A 23,259-nucleotide genomic window follows, 5' to 3' on the forward strand; every position below is an offset into this window, starting at 1 on the left:
CCCTGAGGGAAGAACTTATTTCACTGCTGAAGAGTGAATCTAATCTTTCCTCTTAGCTTTTCCCAGAGGGATCCACAGTCATTTACCCATGTAACCAATCACTGGGGAAAGGGTACCCAGACTTCTCAGGGACACTAGACTCTGGTTCAGAATTGACTCTTCTCCTGGGGCCCTCAGAAACCACTGTGATCCACCAGAATGTGGATGTCCAGATACAGGTCATCAACAGTTTTGGCTCAAGTCAGCATATGGAGGATGGCCTGTTGTTGTCTGTCCATCCCAAAGTTTCTGTCCTCAAAACTTCTTTTAAAGTTTAAGATGTTTATGAAAGTTGGGTGCTTTGTGCCTGTGTCTTTTGAGCTGGTTGTTGTATTTAACAAAAACACTTCTAGGATGGAGTTAAGAATTTATGTTATAGTAGCTGTGTTCCATTATGCTGAGTCATTGAACCTATCTGTAAATAAGCAAAGAAACTCTATTCAAGTTCAAGGAAAAAAACGACTCTTGGAGATGGCTCTGAGTGTGAGCAGAGGCAGTTTTCTAAAACACTAGTAGAACCAACTTCAGCTGCTCTATTCCATCAATATTAAAGGTGAAATCACAGTTGGGCTTCCTTATCTGTGGGTTCTACATCCCTGGATCCAGACAACCAAGGATCAAAAACATTAAAAAAAAATAAAAATGTAACAATAAAAATATAAATAAAAAACCAATACAGCATAACCATTTATATAGCATTTACATTGTATTAGGTATTATAAGTAATCTAGACATGACTTAAAGTATATGGGAGGTTATGCACAGGCTATATACAAATTCTATACCATTTTATATTAGACTTGAGCATCCTTGGGTTTTGGTATCCAGAGGAGGTCCTGGGACCAAATCCCCATGGACCCTGAAGCCTAACTGTATTTGCTTTTGAATATTTAGAGAAACTGTTAAATTTCTTAAGAAGCTTCTGGTGTTTTATATCTGTGGATGAAAATTGTTGGAGAGACCTAAAAGTACTACTTAGCCATTTACAAGAACAAATCAAAGTTATACCAGTTAGCATGAAGAGACTGCCATTGCTAAGGGAGGAAAGGAGGGAAAAGGTGGGGATCTGCATTTCTGTAAAGTAATGGCATCCCCCTGGAAAGAGACATGTGTGCATGTGTGCAACTACCTGAGCAAGCACACAGTGAAAGGGTGTATGCCGGGTTGAGAACTTGGGTGACCTCCACGAGGACAGGAGTGAGCCAAGCAAAGTGGCAAAGCAGAGGGAAAAGAGAGCACTAAATGAAAGCCAAGAGTGTGAGCTACTGTCACTTGAACACTTGGTAATGCTTTATGTTCTACACTAACAACTTAAAAATTAAACAAAAATGGTGAAGATTAAAAAATAAGAGATCACCCTAAACAAGCATAAATACTCTTCTTTAGAGTAACTTTTTGAGAATTTCTTGATGCTTCTAAGAGAAAAAAATTATCTTCTATTAAAATATTGAGCTTTCTTCACTTAGCCATTTGAGGGTGACAGTGGAACTGGGTCCCCTCAGCTCCTCCCTCTGTATCCCCTGGGCTGCTGGAGTACTCACACAGGACGGATAACCTACGCCGGAGTCCAGTGAGACTGGACAGACACAGTGACCAGGCTCCAGCAATCTAACAGCAGAAAGAATAGCAGATAGGAGGTTAAAAACATAAAATATGCCTACAGCTGAGCACAGTAGCAACCTCAGTGAGAATGAAGAACTATTTGATTTTTACCTTTCAAATTGATTAAGTATATTAAGTTACCTGTCATTGTCTTTCCAATCAAAAGTAAACATCTTTATATTTACTTCTACCTAGCAGTTTAATGCTTCCCCCACCCCTACTTTTTTCTATTTAAGACATCTCATGTCACACTGATCCTTGTGCTTTTCTCCACTCTAAACTGTTACCCTTAAAGATGAAACAAAATTTTTTCAGATTGCCCCAGTACATCAAAACACCAAACTCAACAAAAGCTTAACACCACAGCTATAATGTAATTCATTTCATAAAGGAGGTAAAGTTCAATGTCCATTTTTCCCACATTGGTTACAAAATACTTGTCCACTGGACAAGGTCAAATCCACTCCACCGGAAACCTTAATGCCCCACAGTACTGGACTAAGACAGAGAAGGGACTAATCACATCAGGAGGAATATTATATTGAGAACTGCCAAAAAGCTACTCAAAGGGTCTGTAGTGGGATAAAAAAAGCCTTACTAATGGCTAATCAGTTTTTCTTTTCTTTTTTTTTTTGAGACAGAGCCTCAAGCTGTCACCATGGGCAGAGTGCCGTGGCATCACAGCTCACAGCAACCTCCAACTCCTGGGCTCAAGCGATTCTCCTGCCTCCGCCTCCCAAGTAGCTGGGATTATAGGCACCTGCCACAATTTTTTTTTTTTTCTGGTTGCAGCCATCATTTTTGTTTGGCAGGCCTGGGCTGGATTCGAACCCGTCAGCCAGGTGTATGTGGCAGCACCTTAGCCACTTGAGCCATAGGCGCTGAGCCCAGTTTCTCTTTTTTTTTTTGAGACAGATTCACTATGTCACCCTTGGTAGAGTGCAATGGCGTTATAGATCACAGCGACCTCCAACTCTCAGGCTTAAGCTATTCTCTTGCCTCAGCGTCCCCAGTAGCTGGGACTACAGGCGCCCGCCACAACGCCCAGCTATTTTTTGTTGCAGTGGTCATTGTTGTTTAGCTGGCCTGGGCCGTGTTTGAACCCACCACCCTCAGTATATGTGGCTGGCAACTGTAACTACTGTGCTATGGGCACTGAGCCTGCTGATCAGTTTCAAAATAGTTAACTGTGTAAGAAAGCACTCATGTACCTATGTTATTAAAGCCGTCTCTTCTCCATTTTAACCCAGGCTCTATGAACACATCCGTGACCTCAGCCTTTTCCTCTTCAATGATGCATTGCTTGTTTCTAGTCAGGACACATCTCTGACTCCATTTGAAAGGACTTCAAAAACCACCTACCAGTTCATTGCTTCAGTGGCCCTTCATAGGATATTTGTAGAAGATATTCCAGATTCCAAGTGTATGTATTCTTTTCCTTCTAAGAGACAAATACTACAGTTATATTACATAAAGCTCATTAACAGAAGAGTAGGAAAAGGATTAGAATTATAATTTACCAGTTTGCAAGTAATTCTCAAATATTAGAATTTCATGAAATAATGCAAACTTCTACTTGCCTCTGAAATAGCAAATATAGGAGTACTGGCATTGTCAGACATGCACCCTAAATATTAGGAAACCAACTTTCAAAAATCACAAAGGGAAGCAAGACCCCACATTATCATGAGTTCTTGGAAGAAGTCTGACTTGAAAGCTGGAGCTCCTAACCACTATTCTGTACTGTCTAAAGATACTGTAGTTTTAAAGCATATTTTAGATATTTATTACTTTTCCATTCTACTACGTCTAAGTGATTATTATAGATTTGACTATCTTTTTTTCCTTAAGTTTGTATTTAAGTTGGGAGGTTTTTTAAAAATAATTAATTTGCAAAGAATGCTTAGTAACTTAAACATTTCATTCATAGTAACTGCAAAAATCCTACTTCAAAGTATTGTACCTACTTTTAGGTATTATCTTAAAACTCTACTTCCTACACTTAAAAGGATCCATACCTCTTTCCTATTTTTCTGTTAGGCCTGAAATCTGAATGTAGTATCTCTCATTATTAGTATTTTTCACTGTATGTAAGGACAGGATTTAAGGTTCAAGCATGAACAAAGACATCAGAGAAGCAAGCAACTTAAATAAAAGGGTTGTTTCCCAGTGGCATCACCCCATTCTAAGTCTGAGCCCAAGAAAAATGAGCGCCAAGTATGGAAGTACAGTATTTCTGCCCAGAAGACAAACTCAAGTGAAATGAGTTAGTTTACCTATAACCACTGGATGTGGTTAGTGTACAGAAAACATGTTTCCTTAAGTGCCACTCACCATGATTATCAGCTATGCCTTTTTGTCAGGACACTGCTACGTAACCTAATAGATAGTGGGTATGGAGCCAGGTACTGCTTAATCCTGTCACTGGACATCTCATCCTGATGTTGTCTAGTTCTCAGCATCTCTACCCAAAATAACTATCAGTAAAGACTGTTAATTGATTCCAGTTCCTCTGAAGTAGCTGAAACAAGGAATTAAAGAATATTACGTCATCTATCATTTGGTCTTTAAATAAATAACTGTAATTACAATAAATATAAAAGCAGTATTTCAGTTATTTGTTCAATGATTTTAAGACATTATATTCGATATTGCATTTGTATTTGGTTTGACTCTTTTTAAACTACAAGAATCCTTAAATATTACTTAACTTTTGCATTTTAAAATATTTTCCTCTTTTGACTGTTACCTGCCAAGATTAATTAGTGTACCCCAAATGTTTTTACAGATGTCAAGAATGCATTTATTCTTCAAGGTCCAAAACACGAATGGATTTGTGCTACAGAGGCAGAGCAAGACAAGTTCTTATGGTTGTCAGCACTACAAAATGCAATCAAAAGTAGTATGGAGAAGTGACACCAAACTTAAAGGAAACATCAGGGGTGCCAATTCTCCCTGTTCCAGGATATCCAGTAAGAAATTATTGGTCATGGATGATGAGTGGACAACCAGGACAACCTATAAGCTCCTTCCAACTTCAAAACTTTATCATCTATGCTCACTTACATAGAATACATTGTAAAAACAATCTGAGTCCAAAATTTTAAACCAGTTCTTTTGGCAGTTTTATCTCATGGATAATATTAGACTGATGTGACTTATGTAATGAAACCTAAGACAGAGCAAGCATATTGTATAAATTTTGTTTTATAACCTAATAAAAAATAAAAGCAGAATTTAGTGTTTTTTCTTAAATGACGAGTCTAGAAAAGTATTTTGTTAATTATTTACCAATCATCTTTAATGATAATAAAATAATTATTAATTAAAAATATGTGTAAGGGCTTGGTGCCCATAGCTCAGCGGTTAGGGTGCCGGCCACATACACCAGGGCTGGCAGGTTCGAACCTGGCCTGGGCCTGCCAAACACCAATGACAACTTCAACAAAAAAACCGCAGGGCGTTGTGGTGGGTGCCTGTAGTCTCAGCTACTTGGGAGGCCGAGGCAAGAGAATCGCTTAAGCCCAAGAGTTGGAGGTTGCTGTGAGCTGTGACACCACAGCACTTTACCAATAGAGACTCTGTCTCAAAAAAAAAAAAAAAGAAAAAAAAAAGTGTAAGAAACACAAATGGCACTCTATAGGATATAAAGTTTGTGTGCAATTTACTATGTTAAACTATTTTAAATTACGCACAAACGTTATGTCCACCCTGTATATTCTTAACATAGACCACTACAAAGTACTAAAAGTTTTTTTGTAATTTTAAGTGGGGTTTTTTTTTGGGGGGGGGAGGGTAGCAAAAATAAATTCTTACATCTTCCAAAAAAGCAGTGATAAAAATATTTGTGAGGTTATTAAATTAGAAAGCAACTGAAAAAAAGCAATGTTTAAAGAGCAAAAATAAATGGAAAACTATCAAAACTGGCTGAGTAATAATTTAAAAAAGACAGCTCTGTTTAAAATAAAGAAATAGCAAAATAGGTGCTGAGTCGATTCCTAGGCCTTTAAAAGTTTCATTTGGTTATTTAATAAACTGAAGCCATAGTTAGCCATTTGGACATTTTAGGTGATATGTGCAAAAGTTTTATCAGTATTGAAAGCTTTAGGCTTTCCTTTCTGCTTCATATTCTCATTTAAGGTAATACAATTGACTGGTTCAATCTAAGACTGTGAACCCAAGCTACTTAAATATTTTCTTCGTTTAGCAATGAAAACATAAATTCCTTCTAATCTTACTTTTTTAAAATTCAAAATAATATTTTAAAATACAAATTTCTAATTCTTAAACATTTAAATTATTGTTTTTTAAAAATGTACAAAAATTAAAGTATTAAGTTTTATCAGTGTAAAATAACACGTATGGTTCTGCTAAGATATATCCATGTAGTTTAACATCTATGATCCTACAGACAGAATACATCTTAACAGGAATATGTGCTGTTAGTTAGCAATGAATACAAATTTACAAACATATCAAAATGTACATATCATGTAAAACAAATTCTGAAATGGTATATTATCTTGAGGAGGGCACACTCCAGAAAACACTCTGTTAATAGGAAAAATCTGTCTTCCATCTGGACCAAAAAAAAAAAAAAGTGACAAGAAAGCTGAAGATAAATTAGAAATCATAAGAAATTTTCATTTATTCTGTGAATAGTGATATCCTCAGAAGTTTTTAAACATTTATTCTGTGAATAGTGATATCTTCAGAAGTTTTTAAACACGTTACTTGAAAATAATCTCTGTAGACTGACAGAGTTAATGGAGAATTAAGTGCACAAATCATGCAAAAGTGATTTTCCAAGTTGACAGTACTTACGTAGGAGACTCATACTTTCCCTTTACTGTGAGGGACAATTAAGAAAGCCCTATCTTCTTAGCTACTTCATAAGTTTATGTGACTGCTGCTGAATTAAAATCTCCCACAAAATAATTCTAAGTCACTGATGAAGCTGATCAAATATTCACAAAGAAAATATAAAATCTGACAAGCTTTATTATTTGTCACAGTTGCCATATAAAAGAGATCTCAAAGTACCAAGTGACTCCTAAACAATACTGATTACTGCAGAGAAGAAGACTTTCCTAGTAAATTTCTTACAGTGAAAACAGCCTTATCCAATATTATTCTTTAAAACCAAAAACTAAATAGGAAACTCATTTTAAAGATGTTTACAGAACAGATACAGATGCTTTATGCAAAAATATTAAACCTAAAAAGAGGACAAACAGACTATGTTTCCTTTTTGCAAAGATTTCTTAGTCTGTGGCTAAATGAAATGCCCATTCAGTACATCAAATCATTGTGTAGTTTTGGCCATATAAATTTAATTGACCAATAGTATGTACTCCCGATGCAACAAACACACTGTATCCTCCAGAAAAAGTCATCCTGACCCTTTTATTGTTGAAATTAAAAAATAAAAGATACTTAAATACAATGGTGAACATATAGGGGCAAAACAGAATCAAAAATTTAATGTTGAATTAAGCAGTCAGCTGAATGTTTGGGTCTCCAAACTGGTTTTGAACCAAAAAAAATGGTTGTGTTCACAGTTAACGGCAATTGGCTTATAGGTGAGAGAATGGTCTAAGTTGTTCCAGTTGAACTTCCAGGGAAATTCTCTCCTCAAGAACATCCTGAAAAACATGCAAAGACCAAATTGTGTTTCAAAAGTACATTAAAATGAAGATACATATAAGAACAGCTCCACTTCAAGAAAACAAGTTACATTTATCAAGAAGACTAAGGAAAAGCTATTTCTATTTCTAAAAGTATACTTCGCTTTAGACTTCTTTACGTATTTATAATATTGAAATATGATCCTAGTAACTTAAAATCTTTTTCTTATTACAGGAATTCAGGTACTAAAATATTTTTCTATAATTATTAGAAAAGCAACATTTGCAACGATGTGTATCAATGCATGAATTGTGCATAAGCTTGCCCCTGAATTAACTGTAGATAAACTGTTAACATAGATTCTTTCCCCTGGTGATGACATCTAGTTAAATATTAACTCCTGGATCTCATTTTGAGTTCTGGCTTCCCAAAGGATAAATTAGTTTTGCGTTTGTAATTTTTAACCACTGTTGATTCTGGGCAGTCTTTTCAGACAGCCATCAAATTTCTAACCTATTTATTTTCCTTTTTCTCTGTCATAAACTTGTTTTAACCAGAATTACCTCTTCGTATTTGGTAACTTACTTCCTATTTTCTGTTCTCAGAGTAATGAGAAAAGTGATGTTTAAAATAGCTCCAATAGTTGGGCATGGTGGTGCATGCCTGCAGTCCCAGCAACTTGAGAGGCTAAGGCAGGAGGATCACTTGAGCCCAAGAGTTTGAGGTTGCAAGTGAGCTATGATTGTGCACCACTGTACCCCGGCCTGGGCAACAGAGCAAGACTCTGTCTTAAAAGATATAAATAATGAAAAATATAAACAAATAGATATAAAATAGCTCCTGTATATTTGCTTTTTTTTTTAGTTCTTCAGAAAAACATACATGAACATTTTCATATTCAAAGTATGATACTAGACAAGCTTGCCCTTATGTTTTGCATTCTTCCTTTACAATGGGCTAAATTCATAATCCTACAACTATAAATGTCTTCTCCTTTGATCGAATAGTTCTACAGAAATAATGTAATTAATTCAACAGACACGCTGAGTTTTAGAGAAAGAGACAAGATGACCATTAAGTTTATCTAAAACAGTCCCAGTTTACACCTAACATCTTGGCCTAAATACAGGGTGGACATAAAATTTGTATGCAATTTAAAATAGTTGTACCTTTAAATTGCACACAAATTTTATGTCCACCCTGTATTAATACAACCCTTTTCCTTTTCTCTCAAAAGTGTCTTGGTTTGGACGATATAGTATATGGTCTTCCTAAACAAAAATGGTTATGATATACCCTAAAGGAATTAAAAGTGTCATAGATAATAATTCCAGGACAGTGTGGATAAATGCTGGATGAGGGATATGAACCAACTCTGCATTCATTTTTCATTTCCACAGATTGTTTTCATTTGTATGGTTTACAACCTTGCTATATTCAAAGCAGCAGGACCAACAATCTTCCCCCCAGCACCTCCATCACCTGGAAGCTTCTTAAAATGCAGACTTCTCAGGCCCATCTTAGACCCACTAAATCAAAATCTGCATTTTAACATGAACTCAGACTACGTGTATATACATTAAGGTTTAAGAACCACTGGTTTATAAGACATAAATGCTTAAGAATGTTGACGAACTAAGTGATTCTGGGAGTAATTTTTATTTACAGGGATTCAAAGAAATCACAGTTAACAGAAAAAACAACTTCATTCCTCTCAAGTATTAGAGAACAATGGTACACACTATATATCAGCAACATTTGTATTAAAGGCTGTCTGTTCTTTTCCCACATGCAACATGATCTAAGTTGCCCTCAGTCTTCCTCTTTAGATCTATTTCAGTCCTTTTAATAGAATCTGAGTTGTCATTGATAAAAGGACAAACTAACCACAATCAAATCATTTAGAAATTAAAGAGTATTAGAGAGGCATCTATGTGATCTTGGGGGTACCTGAAAGTCACAACATTTCTTATCTTTATGTTTCTTTATTTAAGATAAGGAACATTATAGGAATAGTGACGCTTTATATATATGTAGGACAAAGCAGTCTATACTAAAATTGAGCACAAAGCATTCCTTTTAGCACTAAAAGACTGAAGGGCTCATGAAACATTTTAGGTAAACATCTGTCTTGCTACATGGAAAGTTTCATATGCACGTAAGAATCACTGGATCACTTCCAAATTCCCCTTCAACTCTGAGGTGCCGTTAGCCTATGGAACTTCACAAGTAAAGATTCAGAAAGTGTATTACCTTTAATTGCTGTTGCAATTCACTATTCAATCTGGCCAAAACTGTGTTGGTTTCCTTATTGCGTCTAATGGATGCCTGAATAGCCTTCTTATCTTTCCCAATAGATCTGAGATATGAAGGGAGGAAAAAGAACACAGCCTTCATTTCATATCTTTACATTTTCTCCATTTTCCCCTGATTAATTTCTAAACATTAAAGCAGAGGCAGCATCTTTTTCCTCATTAGCACAACCCAATCCTACTTGCTCTGTTTCAATGGCATTGCTGTTATTGTTCTTTTGTAGAGTCACCTGAGTTTCAGCTAAATAGTCTACAGCAGGCACTGGCAATATTTTCTCTAAATGACCAGATAGTAAATATTTTAGGTTTTTCGGGTCATACAGTTTCTGTTACATATTCTAATTTTTATTTCTCTTTTTGTTCTTCTCCTTTTTACAAAAAAGTAGAAGTCATAACTAAAACAGGCCATGGGCTGAATTTGGCCCATGAACCTTAAGTCTGACCACTCCCATTTACATAAACCATAATCAGAACTTTAGTTTTACTCTTAACAACTTTAAAAACATCTGCTCTAGGTGTAATAAGGTATAAAAATGGAATTGAAATTTAACTTCATAATAAAGGTGAAAAAGTAGAAATAATCTACCTACTCAGAAATGAGAAAGCTCTCAAGGAGTAGCTAAGAACCTCTGATCAACTAAAGAACTAGTCTGACCACAATTTCTTTCAGTTTAGTATTTTTTTTTATTATGCTTTTCTTCCTGGTAATTTAATGTCCTTATGAATAGTTTTTATTACCTAGGAATAGAAGGTTGTGATCCAAGAACAGCAGCTAAGACACCTGTCTTTTGAGTATGTTCATCAACTTCTGGCCTTAATTCATCTTCTGATTTTAATCTTCTTCGAACAGGTTTAGGTGGTGGAGCAAGAGGTGTTGTGCCTTTGCTCTGTAAGATAAGAAGTCCACTAATGATAGTCTTCTTTAAAAAAGACATTCATAGTTAGCACTTTACCAGCACAATGGCACAATTTTTAAGCCATTTGCTCTTGAAACATCCTAAGTCATGTGTCCTACTGTAAGACAATTTATGTGTTGTAGCAAGAGCTAACTTAAGTTACAGTAAGAAAGGATGTTTCTAGTTGACATCACTGTCATGAATGTACACACAATACAAAAAATACTAAAATGCATCATCTTAATGAATAGAACAACTTATAAAGAGGTGGAAAGCTGGGCCCAGTGGCTCACACCCGTAATCACTCTGGGAGGCTGAGGCAGGTGGATTGCCTGAGCTCATGGGTTTGAGACCAGCCTGAGCCAGAGCGAGACCCTGTCTCTAAAAATAGCCAGGTGTTGTGGCAGGCGCCTGTAGTCCCAGCTACTTGGGAGGCTGAGACAGAGAATTGCTTGAGCCCAAGAGTTTGAGGTTGCTATGAGCTGTGACACCACAGCACTCTACCAAGGGGGACACAGTCAGAGTCTTAAAAAAAAAAAAAAAAAAAAGTTATTGTATCCTCAATCAATCCCCAACAATAAAAAAAAAAAATATATATATATATTTTGGGATTCTATAACTTGAAAATAACTTAAATTTTGGAATTAAAATAGATTCTCAGTTACAGTCCGTTGGAAATGTTGTTTTTAGAACATGAACTTACACAAAGCCATTGAAAACTTTATTTCATATTTGTTCCCATTTTTTACAATGTCCACTTTACAACAATACTAATACAATATTGGCACCCCCTCTTTAAATAAACAGATTTTACAGAAAAAAAAAAAAGAGGTGGAAAGCTAGGCAACTCTTTAAAAAATATGACAAAACAAAGATGCATAGTAATTATAACTCTTGAAAACCAGATACATAGTAATTATAACTCTTGAAATCTCTTTGTTGGAGATTTTTTTTTTTTTTTTTAAATGTGTCTCAAGCTGTCACCCTGGGTAGAGTGCTGTGGTGTCACAGCTCACAGCAACCTCAAACTCTTGGGCTTAAGCAATTCTGTTGCCTCACCTCTCAAGTAACTAGGACTACAGGCACCTGCCACAACGCCTGGCTATTATTTAGTTGTTGTTGTTGCCACTGTTGTTTTAACTGGCCCAGGCTGGGTTTGAACCCTCCAGCCTAGGTATATGTGGCCAGCACCCTACCCACTGAGCTACGCCACCCTTTGTTGCAGATTTTGAATCTGCCCTCCTACAAAATCAAATACAATGTTTCACTATTTACCATAACTTGACTTACCTTTTAATAAATAAAAAATAGTCAACTGCCATATCTTTGGTTAAGTGCTATTTTTAATTTGTTGTGAATTCACAAAAACAAAACTGCATTTTAAAAAACCACATAACTATTCATGAAGTAAAAAATAGCGTCCAAAAAGTAGAACTTGTCTGGGTAGAAAAAAAAAAAAAATATATATATATATATATATATTTTGCAGTTTTTGGCTGGGGCTGGGTTTGAACCTGCTACCTCCAGCATATGGGGCCAGCGCCCTAATCCTTGAGCCACAGGTGCCGCCCTGGGTAGAAAAATATTATCACCAAAATTGTTTCCGTAAGGGGAAAGTGTACTGGTAGGTGTAATTTGATATGCCTAAGACAGGTAAGAAGTGACAGACAGAAGGTGTGCAGAGATATGTGGTGAGGCAATCTATAGTAAAAATGTGAATCAAAGTGGTGAGTTTATTGATGTAAAAGTGTTTCAACTTTTATGTATGTTTAACATTTTTCATAATAAAATGTTGGGGGGGAATTATCCCTAAAACAGTTAGATAAAATGCTAAGAGTACAAAGTATAACGGTGACCATAGGGGGTTAATTCTTTTTCTCTATTACACTCAGACTGCAATAAAAGAAACTGGATTTGACCTATGAAGCAGTTCTGCTTCAGATATGCGAAAGAATGTAGTAACTACTTTAATTTTGGAGACCCTGTAGCAGGTACTAGGATAGGTTATAGAATATCGCCTTCATGAAATGAATAGAATTTATTTTGAAATAGACTAAATATATAAGTTAAAGGCAGTATGATGGGGTAGATGATTTCTAGGTGAACTTGTTTCTAAAAATCACCTCATATAACTTCTTACATGTACAAAATTATCAATATCATAAAAGATTTCTACATACCACATTGGCAGGAGCACTAGTAGCTATCTTTTCTTCAATTTTACTATCTGTTTTGGCAACTCGAAGAGAACTTGCAGGATCAGAAGCTTTTTCAACCTAGAGGTAAATACACTGTCACAATTAATTCTATATAAATTCTATATAAATATAGAATATATAACAAATTAGAGTGAAATGTTAAGAAAATATTTATTCTGACAAGACGAAGAGGGAAACAAACCCTGAAAAATGACTCTTCTCTGCTCCTGAAGGGCAGCGGGGAGGGAAAGTAACAGAGCAGAGGCGATGGGGGCAGGGGAGGGCACAGCTGCCATACTGCAGTGCCTGGTGCCCTGTGCACATCTGCACTTGCCCTCAGGCCCACCCCTGACTCCCTGGGTGTGGCCCATTCTCCTAATGGGGATGGGAAAAGTTACAAGTTTGAAAAAGCGGCTAGTAGGAAATTCTCCGTGTATCAGACCTGCATGAAACCTTGACCTCTATTATACCAGTCAAATAAATATGATTTTTAGGTCTGTTTCAGAAGCTTAATAGAAGTTGAAACCATCAGGATAGCAGTTTCAGAATTCCCCTGGGCCTTTCAAGTCCACATTTATGCTCAGGGATTTAAGTCAGGGATTCCTAAAGAAGTTCTCACCAGTAGAACTACAATAGAATTTCCTGGAACATTAATTGCAAAGATTACATTTTGACATCCTGTAGTCTTTAAGTCTGCCTCTAACTAAGACAATTTACTGTTACATAAACTGAGTGGAGCCTCTTATCACATGGAAATATTCACCAATTCACATGATCAGATTGCTTAGCATTAAGCTGAAACCTCTGGAGCAGTGTTTTAGCCAGGACCAGGTGGGTGTGTCTGTGTATTCTCACACTATAGCTACCCCTATTCTCCACCTGATTCTGATCCTTAGTAATAAGCATTGTACTGCAACCAGGTGCCAATAAAAAGTTGAAAAGTGCTGTCCTAGGGAGTATAATGAATCCTCTAGACCAGAGGGTCCTCAAACTGTGGCCCGCGGGCCACATGAGGCAGTGTGATTGTATTTGTTCCCAATTTGTTTTTTTACTTCAAAATAAGATATGTGCAGTGTGCATAGGAATTTGTTCAGAGTTTTTTTTTTAAACTACAGTCCGGCCCTCCAATGCTCTGAGGGACAGTGAATTGGCCCCTTGTTTAAAAAGTTTGAGGATGCCTGCTCTAGACACAGCAGCAGAGATTTTACTTAGTGACATCCCCTCTAATAATATCTACTCTGTTGATAGAGTTATAAACAACATGATGTGGAAAGAAACTGCCAGCAGAAAATGAGCCAACCCCTTGAAAACTGACCGGCAAGACCTCTGCGTGTTTCTCGGCTTCGTCACCTTGTTCTTCATTTACATTTGATGCAGCAAATACTTCAAATTGGCTAAAATCTGCAAAATTTGGTTGTTCTGGTATCTGCTGAGGTGAGGTACTAGTGTGAGTTATGAGGCCATCAGCATCCACTGGGCGATGTGGAGCGGGACCAGGAGCCTGCAGAACGGTTGAGGAGAGAAGAACAAACATTTTATGGAGTGCATTTCAGAGTCAACTTCTTTTTCTTTGAAAATACACCAAAAAGATGCCCTGTTTTATTATCTGTAAATTGATGGAGATGTACAACAGTAATAGTTGGCTGTAAATCAATGTTTAAACCCTGGGTCCTCAAACTGCGTGAGGTGGTGTGATTGTATTTGTTCCCATTTTGTTTTTTTACTTCAAAATAAGGTATGTGCAGTGTGCACAGGAATTTGTTCGGAGTTTTTTTTTTTTTTTTAACTACAGTCCGGCCCTCCAATGGTCTGAGGAACAGTGAATTGACCCCCTGTTTAAAAAGTTTGAGGACGCCTGGAACGCTAAGTGAAAAGCTAAGACACTCCAAAAATTAAGATAAAACGTCTAACAGAAAGATACTTCTCCAATATTTTTTAATGCAAAGAAAGTACACTAGAGAAGCAGGGAGAGTCTGGCCCTACCCTAATTCTCCACTTGCATGTATATTTTTTTTCTGAATTAATAAGTTGTTTTTTTTTTTTAATGTTTCACTATGTTTCTTAAAAAGGTTATTTTTAAAGCATGAAAACCACTGTTCTATTTTCCCAACATGGCAAGCACACTTCCCTTCTACTCCTTTGCCAGACCAATGCTGTTAAAATCTTGGGTCAAAAAATACGTTTACTGAATATCTACTTCGCGCCAGGTGCTATGGATACATACTGAACAAAACAAAAAAGGCCCAGTACAGGACAGATTAGACATTTTATGACAGAAGAAGTAAAGGATACTAAAGAAATAAAGCTACAGTCTCTTCCCTGTAAAACTTCTCCATCTCCTCTAAGAACTCCACCCTTCTTACTAAGATATGGGACAAGCTCCAGCCTTCTCCCTACCTCTCCAGTTACATTTCACATCATCCCACACATGCACTTCAGATACACTGACCTATCTCCCTTTTCTGAGGATTATGGCAGGCTTAACACACATCCCCATGGCTTTTTGGATGCCATACCTTCTGTTTGGAATGCCTTCTCCTCAATAAATACCACTTTATCTTTCAAGACCCTGATTAAGCCTTGCTTCCTTCATTTTACTTACACCTTCTCAAAGTGATCCTTATCTTCACTAGACACTAAGGCTGTCCCACAGCATTTTATAAATGCACCTACTGTAGCACTTCAGTTCTGACGTGGAAAGGACACAGAGGTCATTAACACTTCCTTAACTGATGCAGTAACATCCAGAGAGATGCTGTGAGTCACTGCTAGACCCATGACATTAAAGGACATCTACTTCCCAATCCACTGTTCTCTTCACTAAACCCTCTCTCATCAATATATTATTGTTTCACTTGTAAAGTTCTTTCAGGCTGGGCATGGTAGCTCATGTCTGTAATCCTAGCACTCTGGGAGGCCGAGGTGGATGGATCACCTGAGCTCACAGGTTCAAGACCAGCCTGACAAAAAGTGAGACTTTCTCTCTACTATAAATGAAAAACTGAGGCAAGAGGATCACCTGGACCAAAGAGTTTTTGACGTTGCTATGAGCTATGATGCCACAGCACTCTATCGAAGGCAACAAAGTGAGATTCCCCTCCACCCCCAAAATAAAGTTCTTTCAAAAAATAACTCAGATCATTCTTGAAATTCTTAACTTCTAAAATAAGACTTGGCTTCACTGAATTAATGCTCATTAAGAATGACCATTAGGTAATTCCTGACCTTCCAAATACTGAGAGACAAGAATTAAATACCTAACAAATTGATAACGGGGACGTTTCGTAATGAACACTTTGGAGAATTACCTGTGAGGGCTGTGGTCTTGGAGGCACTGCAGGTGGATGGGCAACAACTCCAGCCTGTTGTTGTCCTGAGTGAATATACAAGTCTTCTTTTTAGTAAATATATAATCATTTTGCTAATAGAAGAAACAGGCTGAATGAATGTGACCACACACTGAAGATTTCTAAGAATGTTTGGTAAGTATTGGAAGGCAGATACCATCTGTTTAAATAGTTTATATGTGATCTAATGGCTAGACCTCATGGCCTTTAATCAGGCCTTGTTCCTCTGACCTCTAATACATGAGGACCTTTTGACATGCTCCTGTTTTAAGAGTATACATGGTAGGTTTCCTCTCTGTATTCCTGACTACTCTTTGGTTATCAAACATAAAGACTTCTAAGTTTTCTTTCATTTAACACATCACTCTCCCATTTCTATGTAAATGACTCTCAAATAGACATCAATATTTCTCAGCTCAAAAGCCCAATGGCCTGTTGATTATCTTCTCTTTTGCTCACTATTCCAAACACAAAATGACTAAAACATATCTTCACCCTTTGCCCTAACTTTTCTATTTCAATCAGTGTAATAATTGTACTTCCAGTTACTTGAACATCAAAACCTTGAAGTTATAACTCTTCTCTCTTTCATCAGCCAAATTAAGAACTATTAGTTTTCCTTTGATATTACCCTATCTTCCTTTTTAAATTTCCTGTGACATCTTTCAGGTCCCATCTTTATTATCTGTACTCAAATACACTTTAGATAGTAATTAAGGAAAAAAACTTCTCTCATGTGTTACCTTTTTTTTTTAATCTGGTATCTTTTTAATCTAAAAATTTTCTTCAGATAAATATTTAAAAATATATATATTAAAAGAAACAATAAAATGTTTTATATGTGTCTTAGATTAACTTAAAATCAAATAATGTGTTGTTACAGTTCTCTGGCCCTTACCTGTGGTGACTGCAAAGGTTCGATTCATATCTAAAGATGATGATCTAGAATGCGAGGGCTGTGGCCGTGGAGGGGGAGGTGGTGGTGCAGTGTTATCAGGCGATGTTCCTGAATGAGACCTGCAAAAGTTACTCTGTCACAACTGGTCATGCTACTTATATTGGAGTTTTTTTCTTTTTAGGCATTCAAACTTGGCTAACAGTAAAGGATCTTATTAGCAAGATATTTTCTCAAGTAGGTATACAAGCATTAAAACAAAGATAGATTTATTAGTAATGTGTCCTAAACAAATGGTTATTTGATGTGACAAATCGTTTCTTGTAGTTATACATTAAATGAAACTTTAAAAATTTGAAAAATAAGTTAGTAGTCATATGGTTGTAACACAGACTACAAACCTAGTTAATGTTTTCCCATTCAATTAAAAGTAATATTAGTTTGAAAAACTATCTTTAAAAAGAGGAACTCTGCTTTCCCAGCTGGCTACCTTTCAATCTCCTCAAATCTGGAGTTTGGTAAACTGAAGTAGAATGAGGCTCTACTATGTGAGGCGGGTGTTCTTGTGTCCCCACTGCCGTCCCATTTTAGAGGTGACTATACTCAATCTCAACTCACCCCAGAAATTCACCTCTTTGCCACTGTATTCTAAAAAGAGGTCACTGGCAATCTCTCTTGCATATAGGACTAAAAAGCGGAATAAACTCCAATGTGATTGAAAATGCTAGGAAACACCAAGAATTCCATGAATAGAAGGAAGAGAAACAGAATTCTGACTCTAAGGTCTTTGTAGATTCTGGATTACGAGTCTCTCTGCACCCTCCAGGCATATGGCAAGAGAATACTTTTCACATTCAAAAAGTGGAAAGAGAAAGATGCTTCTGCCCTGGGTGTAGCTTTTAGTGGATGGTTAAGCTTTTGCAGACAAATCTCTTGCCATCTTCCACTCTATCCCACACCTTTCTTTTTGTGCCTGAAACATTATACATTAGGCAGAACTTTAGGGTGAGTAGGCAGCCCGCCATGGGGCTGTGGTTATGGGTGGCATTTTAATACGGAAATCTTTTGGTACTTGCCATAAGGCTATACATCTATCACTTAACATACTCTGACGATTTAGCTACAAAAAAAGACTATATTAAACTTTACTGTCTGCAGAGGTGTTAGTACTTTTTAGATCTTCCATAAAACACTGTGAAGAAGTTGGAAAGAATCAAAATAACTTGCCTTTTACATAAATCAACTAAAGAATAATTTGTGCTTGGTTCTAAATAATTTTTAAACATTAAAATGCAACAAGATACTTTAACATGATTTTCATTAACAGAAATACTGACCTTTGACGAGTTACATTGCTCCCGATCTGTTCTGGGTCAGAAGTAAAAGAGTCTGAACTACTGTAACCATCTGCTGATAAATGGGATATGTCCTATTTAATAATAATCATTTCTTTACTTTTTGCTCTATTTACCCCAAACAAATATAACTGATAATGCTGTTTCAAATCAGAGATATTTAAAGATTGGCTAATAGGTTAACAGTTCATCATACTGCTATTAACTTAAAAAAATTAAATATCAATTAAACAAATCATGGAATATTTATACAGCAGATAGAACGATTTATAGTCCAGAAAAAATAACATTTAATGATATAGAAATATTCAAAATTAGTCACAAAATAGTATATATGCTGTCCTTCATATCTGTGGTTTTGCATCTACAGGTTCCACATTGGAGGATTCAACCAACCTCAGATGGAAAATATTTGAAGAAATATCAGTACAATAAAAATAATGCAAATAAAAAACAATATAATATAAAACTATTTACATGGCATTTACATTGTATCAGGTATTACAAATAATCTAGAGACGATTTAAAGTATGTGGGAGGATGCATGCAAGTCATGCCAATTCTATCCATTTTATATCAGGCACCTGAGCATCTTTAGAGTTTCCTATCCACAGGGGGTCCTGGAACCAATCCCTGACAGGTATCAAGGGACAACTGTGTTACAATTTCATATTATATAGGTGGCACCTGTAGCTCAGTGAGGCTGGAGGGTTCAAGCCTGGCCCAGGTCTGCTAAACAACAATGACAACTGCAACCAAAATATAGCTGGGCGTTGTGGGTGGGGCGCCTGTAGTCCCAGCTACTAGGGAGGCTGAGGCAAGAGAATTGCTTAAGCCCAAGAGTTTGAGGTAGCTGTACGGTGTAATGCCACAGCACTCTACTGAGGGCAACACAATGAGACTCTGTCTCAAAAAAAAAAAAAAAATTTTTTTTTCATCTTATATAAAAATATAACTTAAATATGCACAGAACAAGAATAAAACTGACAATGAATTTTTTAATTATACACATTTATGGAACAGTGAGAGTATGAATAATTTTCTTGTTTTTATCTATTAATTTCTACAATAAGTGTGAATTACTTTTGTGATGGAAAAGGTCACTTTCAAAGAAAAACTTAGAAATATTAAAAATAAAATATTTTAAAAATTATTAATATGTAAAATTAAAAATTTCATATGGGAATAAAACGTACTTAGATAATAATAAAATTTAGGAAATTAGCCAGGGTCTCAGATTTTTCTCCAGAGGAAACATCACTTTGAATTTCCCCCAAGTGTTATAAAGCAACAGAAAATACTGCTTTACTTCAATAAGTAGATTAGAAGCTATGACAGACTAAAAAAATTTTAGAACAGAAACTCTACTGACAATTTGAAGGTATTATTATGCTATATGTTCAAGAGTTGCACATTAAATCTGTTATCTGTTGCATTTCATTTCAAAATATATCCCTTTCATTTTCTTGTATTATCACAGAATTATTTAGTTGGTGTAAGAATAATGCTAAAATAAACCTATCTCCATTTGGGTATTTGAATAGGCATCTCAAATGTAATATATCTGAAACTGAACTCCTATTTTTCCTCCACAATCCTGCAGCTATTACAGCCTTCCTCATCTCCTAGCAGTCGAGGCCAAGAACCCTGAAATCATCCTTGACTACTCTCTCTCACATCCTACATCACACAGGTAAGTAAATCCTGAGGTCTTTTCTTGCAAAACACACAAAAATACAGCCAGAATCCAACCACTTCTCAGCACTTCTACTGCTAGCTGCCTAGACACTAAGCCACCATTTCTCTCTTGCCTAGATATTATACCATTCTCCTAAATTTTTTCTCTCTGTTTTAATTCTTTCCCTTCTTCTGGCCTATTATCATTAGGAGAGCCAATGTGGTCATGTTAAAAAAAAGTTCAGATCATGTCACTCCTACGTTCAAATCTTCTGATGGCTTTTCATCTAATTTGGTAAAAGTCAAAGTCTTAACTGCTCCCTGTTACTACTCTACCACTTGCTATCTCTGCCTGCCAAACTTAACTAGTTCTATTCCGGGTGTCTGCTTGTTAATCCAGTAGAAGCAAACTTCTCCCTCCCTTAGGACTTAACATTTGCTGTTCCCTGTGCCTTAACGGGTCTTCCTTCAGGATTCAACCTCCTCATCTCCTTCAAGTTTTAACTCAAATGACATCTTTTGGTAAGGCCTGCCTTCATTTAAAATGGTAATCACTTTCCACTTTCCTAGCTTTATTTTTATCCACAGTGTTAAATATTTTCTAATATGTGTGCCTCAAGCAGCTAAGGCGCCAGCCTCATACACCTGAGCTGGCGGATTCGAGTCCAGCCTGGTCCCGCCAAACAATGACAGCTGCAACCAAAAAATAGCCGGGCGTTGTGGCAGGTGCCTGTAGTCCCAGCTACTTGGGAGGCGGAGGCAGAAGAATCGCTTGAGCCCAGGAGTTGGAGGTTGCTGTGAGCTGTGATGCCACAGCGCTCTACCCAGGGTGACAGCTTGAGGCTCTGTCTCAAAAAAAAAAAGAAAAGAAAAAGCCGGGTGTTGGGGGGGGCCTGTAGTCCCCTGCTACTCAGGAGCCTGAGGCAAGGGGATTGCTTGAGCCCAAGAGTTTGAGGTTGCTGTGGGCTGTGATGCCATGGCACTCTGAGGGCTAAAAAGTGAGACAGAGTCAAAAAATAAATAAATAAATAAAAATAAAAACAACAAATAAATAAAGGGGTTAACTATATTTTACTTTTCTCAGTGAAGGTGGTAGTAAATGTGTATACATTTGAATTATTCAAATTCTAAACCCATACTTAATAAACTACAAATGGAAGATGGAATGTTATCTTTTACTCACCTACAGTATTTCCAGAAGCAAATTTCACCGAAGAATTTATCTTATTTTCTTCTGAAAGGTCAGATGGTTTCACAAGTATTGGGCTAGTGGGATTAGTATGATCTACCAGAGAATTAATAGATAAAAATATAAAGAGTACAAGGTAAGACTTCATTTAGATAGCCAAAGAAGTGGCAGGTAAATCCATGAGATATAAAACAAAATACTATTTTTTAATAAAAAAAAATAAGCCTGTTCATATGGAGTTTTTCCCCCTGCCATAACAGAAAATACTGTAAAATGAAAAGTTTATTTGCATGCTTACGTTTTGTTAATTTTATCTTTACAGCAATTACTTGAACAAAATACCACTCTTACAGGCTGTAATTTATGATGCTGACTTACAGAGAAAATAAATCTACTTGAGAAACCCTAACTGAAATATGTTATCTAAAATAAGAGGAAATTCTAAGAATTCCAACAACATATACAGTTTCAAAGCCAAAATTTATTTTAACATATAGCTCTTTAAAGTTTGAACATACTTAAAATGTAAATTTGCTACAGTACCATAAAATCCCACAGAGTATTTAGAAATGTCACATTTTCAAATGTCCTTATTTTAAAACTTTATAATTTAAAAAAACATTAATTTCTGGGCGGTGCCTGTGGCTCAACAGAGTAGGGCCCATATGCCGGAGGTGGCGGGTTCAAACCCAGCCTTGGCTAAAAAGGGCAAAAAAACAAATAAACAAACAAAAAACCCCCAATAATTTCCTTTTAAAAACGGCATTATAAATAAATACACATAAACATATACATATATTTATAGAAAGTACTAAGTTAAAAAATAAGCAATTATAAAAGAAATCTGAACTCAGAATTATTACTTATATATTTTAGTCTGACGCTAAAGGCAAATATAACGTGGTGACAGCTTTCTTACCACTGCCAGTTCTTTTAAGTTCCATTTCCTGCATGTGGATTTTGCTTGGAGTCATACGAATGGGAACCGGGTGAACAATAGCAGTATCCTAGAGATAAACGAGAGGAAATACAGAATTGGTACGAAAAATGTCAAGCTAACACCATGAAATAATCAAACCTAACAACACTCTAAAAACCGGCAGATAGACTTCCTCAATTACACTAAGGCAAGCATGAAAATAAACTTTTTAAATTAAAAGCTCTAGAATTGTATTTAAAAAATCAAGCTCATTATGTCTTATAATCTGATTTGTTTCATAAAAAGGACATTTAAAATTGTAAAAGTTTACATGAAAAAAGTGCTGCTATGAAAACATAGTCCAGGGGGGTGGGGCCATGGTGTGTGCCACACCTTTTGGGGGCCAGACACGATTGCAAGAGGGACTTTACCTAACAAATGCAATCAGTGTAACCTGGTTTATTATACCCTCAATGAATCCCCAACAATAAAAAATAAATAAATAAAAATAAAAAATGAAAGTTACTTCAAAAAAAAAAAAAAAAAAAAGAAAGAAAGAAAACAAAGTCCAAGACAATATTCAAAATCAAAGTGAGAAGTAATCAGATAAAAATTCTGCAAATGTGAACCTTTGGAGTAAAAGAGCACAATTTTGCACTATTCATGAGACTCCAAAGAGTAAGCAACAGCCGAAAATCACTTTTACTAAACTCTTCAAGAGTTTAGTAAAAACCGGCACTTTCCTTTTTTACCATAAAAACACAGTGAATGAGATGCCTGTTACATTACAATAGTAGCTACAACACATATTCCTATAGATTAGTTTGAACTGTTTAAATTTGATTGTCTCAAAATAAAACTTCCACAATGGAATCCATTTTTTAAGAGGAACAAGTAAGGATCCCATTCTACACGCTAATATTTTCAGTAAACTTTCTTCATGACCATATACAACATCTAAACTTCATGAGAAGCAAGTCTATTTGAAGTCGTAAAGGAATTGGTAGTACAGACTTTTGAAAAAAGAATGGAAGTGCAAAGACAAGTAAGAGAGGATGAAGACAAAGGGCAATCTCTCAGAAAAAGAAGAAAAAGAGAGAGATGTACCTAGGACTCCGGTTGGCCTGGCCTTGGGGACTGAGACCCCCAGGGAGAAACTAGAGCCAGACCAAGCATTTGGCTTTAACAGCAATACATCATCT

At 36.2% G+C, this 23,259-nt stretch overlaps 2 protein-coding genes across 7 annotated transcripts in view; one reads left to right on the forward strand and one right to left on the reverse strand.

Moving 5' to 3' along the window:
• Positions 1 to 6,909, forward strand: part of ECT2L (epithelial cell transforming 2 like) — an 80,729-nt gene extending 73,820 nt beyond the window's left edge. The window contains exons 20-21 of the mRNA XM_053590613.1: positions 2,892 to 3,064; positions 4,430 to 6,909. Coding sequence (XP_053446588.1) covers positions 2,892 to 3,064; positions 4,430 to 4,557 — 301 coding nt within the window. The 3' untranslated portion in view covers positions 4,558 to 6,909. The remainder of the gene's footprint in view (positions 1 to 2,891; positions 3,065 to 4,429) is intronic.
• A 119-nt stretch (positions 6,910 to 7,028) lies between these two features.
• REPS1 (RALBP1 associated Eps domain containing 1) overlaps positions 7,029 to 23,259 on the reverse strand; it is an 87,272-nt gene continuing 71,041 nt past the window's right edge. For 4 of the 6 annotated variants that reach the window (XM_053590877.1, XM_053590878.1, XM_053590876.1 and 1 more), the window contains 10 exons: positions 22,058 to 22,145; positions 21,133 to 21,234; positions 18,255 to 18,327; positions 16,921 to 17,039; positions 15,984 to 16,048; positions 13,991 to 14,176; positions 12,658 to 12,753; positions 10,320 to 10,468; positions 9,523 to 9,628; positions 7,029 to 7,286 (listed from right to left, as the gene is read on the reverse strand). In XM_053590877.1, coding sequence (XP_053446852.1) covers positions 7,218 to 7,286; positions 9,523 to 9,628; positions 10,320 to 10,468; positions 12,658 to 12,753; positions 13,991 to 14,176; positions 15,984 to 16,048; positions 16,921 to 17,039; positions 18,255 to 18,327; positions 21,133 to 21,234; positions 22,058 to 22,145 — 1,053 coding nt within the window. In that variant the 3' untranslated portion in view covers positions 7,029 to 7,217. The remainder of the gene's footprint in view (positions 7,287 to 9,522; positions 9,629 to 10,319; positions 10,469 to 12,657; positions 12,754 to 13,990; positions 14,177 to 15,983; positions 16,049 to 16,920; positions 17,040 to 18,254; positions 18,328 to 21,132; positions 21,235 to 22,057; positions 22,146 to 23,259) is intronic. The other 2 variants (XM_053590879.1, XM_053590875.1) reach the window with 1 other exon arrangement.

Source organism: Nycticebus coucang, chromosome 5 (genome assembly GCF_027406575.1).
Source record: "Nycticebus coucang isolate mNycCou1 chromosome 5, mNycCou1.pri, whole genome shotgun sequence".
Taxonomy (NCBI): Eukaryota; Metazoa; Chordata; class Mammalia; order Primates; family Lorisidae; genus Nycticebus; species Nycticebus coucang.